This window comes from Nansenia antarctica (assembly GCF_963989245.1).
Source record: "Nansenia antarctica genome assembly, chromosome: 1".
NCBI lineage: Eukaryota > Metazoa > Chordata > Actinopteri > Argentiniformes > Microstomatidae > Nansenia > Nansenia antarctica.
Genome location: NC_137674.1, coordinates 111,840,104 through 111,850,196, shown reverse-complemented (window position 1 = coordinate 111,850,196; position 10,093 = coordinate 111,840,104). Strand labels below are relative to the sequence as shown.

At 43.1% G+C, this 10,093-nt stretch overlaps 1 protein-coding gene across 1 annotated transcript in view; it reads right to left on the bottom strand.

Annotated features, from left to right (window-relative positions):
* Positions 1-470: 470 nt before the first annotated feature.
* LOC308171114 (arf-GAP with coiled-coil, ANK repeat and PH domain-containing protein 2-like) overlaps positions 471-10,093 on the bottom strand; it is a 65,841-nt gene continuing 56,218 nt past the window's right edge. The window contains exons 23-25 of the mRNA XM_080545985.1: positions 8,612-8,722; positions 6,468-6,529; positions 471-575 (exon numbers count right to left, since the gene is read on the bottom strand). Coding sequence (XP_080402111.1) covers positions 481-575; positions 6,468-6,529; positions 8,612-8,722 — 268 coding nt within the window. The 3' untranslated portion in view covers positions 471-480. The remainder of the gene's footprint in view (positions 576-6,467; positions 6,530-8,611; positions 8,723-10,093) is intronic.

The following is a 10,093-nucleotide window of genomic DNA, read 5'->3' as shown; positions in this document are numbered from 1 at the left end:
TTAAAAAAAAAAAAAAAAAACTATAGCACAAAGATAAATTACCCACTTGTTTAAAAAAGTACATGAGGTCTGCCAACCTAAACAATATGATGACTTATGAGCAGCCTTTCTGGCGTGTGTGCGTTCAGAACTAACAAACACACGAGTAGAGTTGATTCTGTTTACATCCACTCAGAAGGCCCCCAGTGCACCACCGACATGAGACATGAGACATGAGAGGGCCTAATGTGACACATTCCACAACAACAGAGTAACTCATGTGTCTGACTTACCGACCCTAATGGCAGTAGCCCTACATGTTTATTTAAATGTCATTAGGGTAAAAATCATAGGCCGCTAAAAATCGATGAAGATGATGAGTGACAGGGTGGTTCTGGTCTCACGCTGCCTCCTGTACTGCTGCAGAGACCAGGGACACCCTGGACCCACCTCCAGGACCCCCCCAGCCTCCCCTCCCCTCCCCTGGTCCAGGCGTCTCTCTCACTCGTCTCTCTGCTGGTGGCGGATCAGCTTGTCCGGGTCGTTTGAAGCCATCTGGGAAAAGTCCTGGAAAATGTCCTGGTAGGTTGCATCTCCTGCAAGGGAAGAAAACAAACAAACGTCTTACAGTCGCGTTCGTTACGGTACGAGGACGGAGTCAGGCAGACGCAGAAACAACGCAGAAAACAAAGTCGTGGCTAAATCATAAAACGCCAAACCTATTTACAGTATCTCAGAGATTTACGGCGCTCAAACTTGTCAGAAAGAGAAACACAACAGGCACACACGATTGACACCGAAAGAGAAGAGAATCAAATATAGAAAAGTAAGGTAGCCATACCTGGTTAAAGTCTCACTGGCTTGATAGAGAGAAATGTCATGAGGAAGAGGAGGAAGAAGAGGAGAGACAGAAAGATGCAGTAGCCGGGATGTTTGGAGCTGTGAAGGCAGAGGGGAGGAGCCTGTGTGTGAAGGCAGAGGAGGAGGAGGAGGTCTGTGTGTGAAGGCAGAGAGGAGGAGGAGGTCTGTGTGTGAAGGCAGAGAGGAGGAGGAGGAGGTCTGCGTGTGAAGGCAGAGAGGAGGAGGAGGAGGTCTGCGTGTGAAGGCAGAGAGGACGAGGAGGAGGTCTGTGTGTGAAGGCAGAGAGGAGGAGGAGGAGGTCTGTGTGTGAAGGCAGAGAGGAGGAGGAGGAGGTCTGTGTGTGAAGGCAGAGAGGAGGAGGAGGAGGTCTGCGTGTGAAGGCAGAGAGGAGGAGGAGGAGGTCTGTGTGTGAAGGCAGAGAGGAGGAGGAGGTCTGTGTGTGAAGGCAGAGAGGAGGAGGAGGAGGTCTGCGTGTGAAGGCAGAGAGGAGGAGGAGGAGGTCTGCGTGTGAAGGCAGAGAGGAGGAGGAGGTCTGTGTGTGAAGGCAGAGAGGAGGAGGAGGAGGTCTGTGTGTGAAGGCAGAGAGGAGGAGGAGGTCTGTGTGTGAAGGCAGAGAGGAGGAGGAGGAGGTCTGTGTGTGAAGGCAGAGAGGAGGAGGAGGAGGTCTGTGTGTGAAGGCAGAGAGGAGGAGGAGGAGGTCTGTGTGTGAAGGCAGAGAGGAGGAGGAGGAGGTCTGCGTGTGAAGGCAGAGAGGAGGAGGAGGAGGTCTGCGTGTGAAGGCAGAGAGGAGGAGGAGGTCTGTGTGTGAAGGCAGAGAGGAGGAGGAGGTCTGTGTGTGAAGGCAGAGAGGAGGAGGAGGAGGTCTGTGTGTGAAGGCAGAGAGGAGGAGGAGGAGGTCTGTGTGTGAAGGCAGAGAGGAGGAGGAGGAGGTCTGTGTGTGAAGGCAGAGAGGAGGAGGAGGAGGTCTGCGTGTGAAGGCAGAGAGGAGGAGGAGGAGGTCTGTGTGTGAAGGCAGAGAGGAGGAGGAGGAGGTCTGTGTGTGACGGCAGAGAGGAGGAGGAGGAGGTCTGTGTGTGAAGGCAGAGAGGAGGAGGAGGCCTGCGTGTGAAGGCAGAGAGGAGGAGGAGGAGGTCTGTGTGTGAAGGCAGAGAGGAGGAGGAGGTCTGTGTGTGACGGCAGAGAGGAGGAGGAGGTCTGTGTGTGAAGGCAGAGAGGAGGAGGAGGAGGTCTGTGTGTGAAGGCAGAGAGGAGGAGGAGGTCTGTGTGTGACGGCAGAGAGGAGGAGGAGGTCTGCGTGTGAAGGCAGAGAGGAGGAGGAGGTCTGCGTGTGAAGGCAGAGAGGAGGAGGAGGAGGTCTGTGTGTGAAGGCAGAGAGGAGGAGGAGGAGGTCTGTGTGTGAAGGCAGAGAGGAGGAGGAGGAGGTCGGTGTGTGAAGGCAGAGAGGAGGAGGAGGTCTGTGTGTGAAGGCAGAGAGGAGGAGGAGGCCTGTGTGTGAAGGCAGAGAGGAGGAGGAGGAGGTCTGCGTGTGAAGGCAGAGAGGAGGAGGAGGAGGCCTGCGTGTTACACTGAGATGTGACGTGGTGGAGAAGGAGAAGAAGAAAGACCACTGGCAGCAGGAGATTAGTTTTTTGTTAACAACTGTATTGTATTTAAAGTGCAGATTTATGTACAAAATTACAGCTGTGCTGAACTCAGACCCCCCAAGAAACAAGACAACAGAAGAAGAAAGGCACAGGTCCAGGGAGGAGGAGAGGAGGAGAGGAGGAGAGACAGAGAGACAGTAGTACACAACCAAAAAGTGAAGTTACAGAGAAAGAGAAGCAATGACAGAGCAAATAAGTAACAGTTTGCAGGTTGAAGAAGAACAGCTCGACAAGCGTCGCCTCGTTTCTACACTTCAATCAGGACTCCTTCAACTCCTTCGTACACTTAAATGAAGTTCTTTCATTTCAGAAAGAAGTGGATAAATCATCATAAAGTATTTTAATGGTGGAGGGGGGGGGGGGAGGCGTGGGATCCTAAGACGTGGTGGTAAACCCCCCCCGCACACGTTCATCTGAACGTCATTAATCACAAACTATTCATCACTAGTTTGAGCCTCTGAAAGAGGAGGTGAGAGAGAGGCTCCATTAATTGTGGAACAATGTGTTGCAGAATGAAGGGAGCCTCTCTTTCCCACTCCTCCACAGGAGATGAATGGTGCTGAATGGGAGGTGATTAATGGCTCTGTGATCAGCTGATTGCTGCTCTGAAGTGGAGGGCGGCCATTATGGTTACATTGAGCCTAACTGATTGGCTGATGATGACACACACACTCTCTCTCTCTCTCTCACACACACACACACACACACACACACACACGCACACACACGACTAGTGTTTCTGTTATTAAACCTCATTTCGGTCACAGTTGATTTAAAGAATGACGGAGGTTAAATTGTTCAACTATCCTTCTACTCACGGGACCAGACATTTGCCTAACTGACTGAATGTGAAAAGTGTGAAAAAACCAAACAGGTGTGAGATGAAGGACATGTCTACCTAACCTACAGTCCATGAGCAGCATGGTGGTGTCATGTCAGCCTGCAGACAGTGATGTCAACACACGTCTAAACACTTGTCATCTAGGCGACCTCTCTCGGGGTGGGTTGTAGGTGGGGGGGATATTTCTGAACAGAGCACTCCCCCTTGTGGCCTTAATAAGTATTGCGCTGATTATTCTTTAACCCCCCCTATCAAACCTCCATACATGAACACTCCAGACATGAACACTCCAGACATGAACACTCCAGATGTAACTAGCGCAGAGCTACACTGACAATCACCCAAACCCACTCTCCTCTCCGAACATCTGCAGTATGCTAACACACGCCAGCTGGTCACAACACAGGTCTCAGCGGTGTTATTATTATTATTATTATTATTATCTGTCTCTCAGCTTTCCTCAGATGTACATGGCTGACAGAGAACATGGAGGTATTGCTCTGTGTTGTTCTAAACTCCTAAAAAAAAAAGTTCAGAAACGTTATTTTTCGGTCGATTATTCCTCCCCTTTAATAATACCAATTGGTATTGTATTGTTATATCGTTGGAAAGCCTGATTAGTCACCTGTGTTGCTCATTCCATGAATGCATGATCCTGACAAGTTGTATCTCGTTGTAAAGGTGACTAATCAGGCTTTCCAACCATATAAAATACAATACCCATTGGTATTATTAAAGGGGAGGAATAATCGACCGAAATAACTTTTAGTTCAGCTGATCTTCGGCCCTCAGCAGTGAGGTCACTTCCTGTCAGCCCTAGGAGGCGCCGTCTAAGAACTTGAATGAGCATGAATCACCATAACTGAACAATGACGTCTAATACAAGTGCTTTAGTGTCCTTGAAATTACCCATCAGGCCCTGGGGCGCAGAGGGCTATATGGGGGTAGGGGGGGGTATAAGGGATACATTGCATTATTATTTCATTCACCTACAATACAACTTCGTGAGCTTCGTTCTTTTCACATTCTTATTACGTCTCTTTTTTTTAAAGCTCTATTATCTATTATTATTTGAAGTAAGTATAGCCTATAACTAGTATGTGGTAAAATGCTGTACATGGATACATGTGGTATAATCTTCTATACTATTGCACTCCCTCTGTGGTGCCATGGACCACCTTCATATCCTTGATCTGAACCTAAAACCCATCAGAACCTAAAACCCATCAGAACCAAACGTATCAGAACCAAACGTCAGGCAACATCTAAGGAATCAAGTCAGTTCATGCTGTGAAAAGTCAAAGACAAAGAAGTGGATTCTCAAGTTGACAATCCTGAATATCCACCTCAGACAGACAGCTGGCAGTACTGTTTACCAGGCAGACTAAAAAACCAAAGATAATAAGGTAATACTGTTAAAAATATCCGGTGTATAAAATATCACAACAATACAAAATAAAAAATAAAAAAACGAAACAAGGAGGCCTTATGGTTAGGCACACACCCTTGTGCAAAGTGTGCTTCTGAAAACACAGTGGACATTACATGATCCAGTTCTTTAACTCTTTTACAGAATATTCTGTCCAATACTGAATATGATATAGAAATGAATATGTACAATAACATCATCTTACGGCAGCGGAACGCCAACTATTATGTTCACGTGGTTCAATTGTTGTCTTAAAAAAGAAAGATACAATCTTTTTTAATTAAAATAGTTTTTTTTCCCCTCAGGCATAAATAAAATGAACACGTTAATAAACGTCCCCAGGCTGACAAATAAACGACATGAAAACAAATAAACGACACAACCCGTAGGTTCAGACTCCAGGGAACCACACACAAGCGCAGAACAACATCTTGACATTTTTGCATAAGCATTTTTCAGGAATGTGCATAATTAATTCCCTCAGGTAGTTAAAGACCGACCTACTCCCACCTGTGTGTGTATGGCAGAGACCCCCCAGACCCCCCTACCCCAGCCCCCCCAGCCACTCAACAGTCTGGTGGTCAACACTGTCATCCAACAGTCCTGATTATTGCCTGATAATAGAAGCCTAAAGCCTGGTACGCACATAAAGATGTTCTAAATCTTAACTGATGTTTTTATCTGAGAGAGACCCCACACATGAAGATAAAACAATCATGGATTGAACAACAAATATTGTTTAATATTTACGATCGTCGGCCCCGACCGTTTTCCGAGCGGATTGCCGGGAGAAATGGACTCTTAACACACCTCACACCACAGGATAATCGAGTAGGATAATCTTTAGAGCCGTCCGATAATCGGGCGTTTGCTGTCGTTGGTCGGAAGGGGGGGAAATCGGGCCAAAATGGGGCAGATTATCTCTATGTGTACCAGGCCAGATTATCTTTATGGCTTAACTGATATAGAAGGGGACTATTGAGTGAGCCGTCGCGACCGCGTTAGCGACCGCGCTAGCAGATCAAAGCGCCGCTCCGCAGACGTAGCGACCCGTAGGAGACAGACGTCTGTTGTTTGACAGAACCACGGCGCTGAAGACACAACAGCGGCCCGGACTTCAAAGCCTCGGCACCGGGGCCGGCCCACAGTTGTTCTGCCAGCAGTCAAAACAGTTGGCTGTACGGTTAATGGCTTTGACCCGGTCACATAAACAAAGACAAGAACCCCCCCCGCGCCTCTGTAACCCAGGGTGCTGCTCAGCTCCGACACCTGGCTGGCTGGGCCTGGCTCACACACACACACACACACACACACACACACACACACGTCTGTGAACACAAGGGCGTGCTGGGCTCTCGGCCTCTGCTGTTAAAGGGCTTTTTTCTTTTTCTTGTCTCTTCTTCTTCTCTTGTCCTCTAGAGGGCGCTGTGTGTGTGAGTGTGAGTGTGAGTGTGTGTGTGTGTGTGTGTGTGTGTGTGTGTGTGTGTGAGTGTGTGAGTGTGTGAGTGTGTGTGTGTGTGTGTGTGTGTGTGTGTGTGTGTGTGTGTGTGTGTGTGTGTGTGTGTGTGTGTGTGTGTGCGTGTGTGTGAGTGTGTGTGTGTGTGTGTGTGTGTGTGTGAGCAGAGTCTCTAGGGGTCGTCCAGCTGCAGACTGATAAACTCCTGCATGCACTTCCTGTACTGCATCTCTGTGGGGCTGCTGGAGGAGTATTGACCTGACTGCATGTAGGGGCCCTCCGCCTCACGCATCTCCTCGTTCATCTTGGCCAGCCGCAGCCTGGGGAGAGAGAGAGAGGGGGGGGTGTTAGAGACTGGACCAATCACAGCCTTTTTTTCACTTCATAATTTTTTTCCTTATTATGATAGTATGATAATAATGTATACAACAGTTAGTTCCGACCAAGTCATTTGATTGGACAAAAGGCATTCCATGAGTGCTGTTTTACAGTATAACAGCACTGGGACTTTTAACTATATGTATCACTCCGCCGCACAGGTGTTCTACTAAATGACCGTTAATTAGACGACATGTTTGTGTTCAGGTTACTAGGCAACCGTCCATTTGAAGTTCAGTTGCGGAACTATTGTTTGTTTATTTTTATGATTAAATAAACAAACAAATCATAATCTGTTGTCGCTTATTACCGTTAACTAATAAATCACGCTGTAGAACTGTTGTATAAAAGCAATATCACACTCGAGGTCGTGCTGTTAAACTGAATATCAGCATGGCTGTGATTGTCTTCGGTACTAGTATAGTAACATACTAGTAACATTAGTATACTATGTTCTTCTTTTTTTTTTTTTTTCACTTCATTATTCTTTTCCTATTATTTTCCGATCTATAGTATAATATGTTGTAGTATGATGTAGTATCATCATATAGTATAGTATGATATATTATTATCAAACTATCAAAATAAGGGAAACATATATAAAGTGAAAAAAAGAACATAATATACTATGTTCTTTTTTTCCTTTTTTTCACTTTATATATTTTTTCCTTATTATGATAGTTTGATAGTATGACATAGTATAGTATTATATATTATTATCAAACTATCATAATAAGGAAAAAAATAATGAAGTGAAAAAAATGAAAAAAATAACATAGTATACTATATTCTTTTTTTCATTTTTTTCCTATTATTTTCCGATCTATATATATTCTATATCTATATATAGTATGTTGTAGTATGATGTAGTATAGTAAGTGTCACAAAAAAAGAACAAAGAACATTTTCCTTTATATCCTATGTTATTTATAATATGTCTATGTGCTTTTGTATTACAATAAAGGAGAAAAAAAGAAATAGTATGTATGTTATTTTTTTCTCTTTATGTCCTAGGTTTCTCTTTATATCCTAGGTTTCTCTCTATATCCTAGGTTTCCCTTTATATCCTAGGTTTCTCTTTATATCCTGGGTTTCTCTTTATATCCTAGGTTTCTCTATCCTAGGTAAAGAGAGTTGACACACCAGTCCCCTATACTATATTATAAATGTGTCCATGTTGCCCTTACATTTCACTGCTTTTGTATTACGTAAGTGGAAATAAACAAAATATATAATACTATACTATATGTTTTTTTCCCCCTTTTTTATAGTATGATATATTATCTCATTTTCTTTCTTTTTTTACTTTAATATTTGTTTGATATTCATGATTAATGATAATAATATATCATACTACAGAAAAAAATAATAAAGTGAAAAAAAAGATAATATATCATACTATACTATCTTTTTTTTCCCCCTTAGTATGATATAGTATAGCATGATATATTATTATCATACTACGGGAAAAAAGAAGAAGAAAAAAAAAGATATAATATGTCATACTATACTATGTTCTTTTTTTCTCTTAATACTTTTTTATACTATGTATTTTTTTGTTGTGACGCTTACTATATTCCATAATATTATATCATACTATAACAAAAAAAAATATATACTGTATATATGTATATATATATATATATATATATATATATATATATATATATATATATGTATATATATATATATATACAGTATATCTCAGTTATCGCTGCTAATGGAGGTGCCACTAGCTATTGACTGAAGAGGTTCACTTATTTTTGCACCTGCACTAATTTCTTTATTATTTAGTTTTCGTACTAAACGCATGATTCCCTCTAAACCAACATATAGAATTGGTAAAGATAAACCTGTTATGTCAGATGAAGGACTGGTTCTGATTAAATAAACATTTCATAATCAAAACCCCCCAAAAATCTATAATTGCACAAGGGGTTCACATACTTTCAAGCAGCACTGTATATTAACTTGTTGAAGAATAGCAAAATAGGTAACAGAGGCAGCACAGAGGCAGCACTTACAGAGTGACGATGTCAGCGTTGGCGGCCTCCACGGCCATGGACAGCGGAGTCTTGGCGTCGATGTCTGCTGCTTTCTGATTGGCTCCTCTCTTCAGGAACAAACACACCTGGCTGGAATGGAGATCAGAGATCAAAGTAACAACAGCTGTTAACTTCTGAGCTCAGACAACACACTCAGACACACACTCAGACACACACTCAGACACACACTCAGACACACACTCAGACACACACTCAGACAACACACTCAGACACACACTCAGACACACACTCAGACAACACACTCAGACACACACTCAGACAACACACTCAGACACACACTCAGACACACACTCAGACACACACTCAGACACACACTCAGACAACACACTCAGACAACACACTCAGACACACACTCAGACACACACTCAGACAACACACTCAGACACACACTCAGACAACACACTCAGACACACACTCAGACACACACTCAGACACACACTCAGACACACACTCAGACACACACTCAGACACTAGGGATGGACGGTTTTTCGGTTAAACCGAAAACCGCGGTTTATAAAAATAGAAACGGTTTTTTATCAAAACCGTCTGAAACCGGATTTTTTTTTTTTTTTTTTTTTTTTTTTTTTGAAGAATAAAATAGAATAAGAATAAAACTGGAACATGTCACATGTTTGTCGTGTGTGAAAATAACAATGATACAGTCTGAATCTGCCGCGCAATGAGTGAGAGGTTTGGTCAGTTGTGAAGAATAACTGAGGATTAATATCTAATTGGGATTATATTTAAGGGTAACGAATCACTCTATGGGAAAGATAGTTGCCTTCAGTTATTGGTAGATAGGAAAGGTTTTTTACAATTACTCGCTTACATTTAATAAGATCATTTTCGCTGCTCTCTGTAAAGCGCATTGGGTCACTTTTGTGAGAAATGCACTATAAAATGTGATTTGATTTGATATCAATCAATCAATCAAACTTTATTTATGTTCTATAGCACAAATCATGCATTGAATGTAACTCCAAGTGCAGTATTTACTAAACCACAATATAATAAAACAAGAGCTATACGGATCAAGAGTGTTTGTGCACAGCGCCACTGTGTGTGAAGGCGCTACTGAAAGTGATGACAGAACGCATGTCTCAGAAGATACGCGGTCACTTAGTGACGCAAAGGTAGTTCTGTATTTATCTCTATCTGTATTAGTACATTTATTTTGAAAGCTCTATTTTGACAGCTCTACCATGGGCACTTTTATTTTGATGGGGCATTCTTTGTTGATTGACTTACGACAGTTCAGGACGAGTCAGTCTCGCGGCATGTGGTTTTTATGAAAAGCTTTAAGTATGTTCACTGCATAATTCTAAGTCTAATATTTCAGTGATTATTGAGCAGTATTCAAATATTTAAATACATTGAGCAGCAGCTGAAACTTTGTCTAAGAACCAAGATATTGAGAAAGCAGTTCATTCAATGAAGACG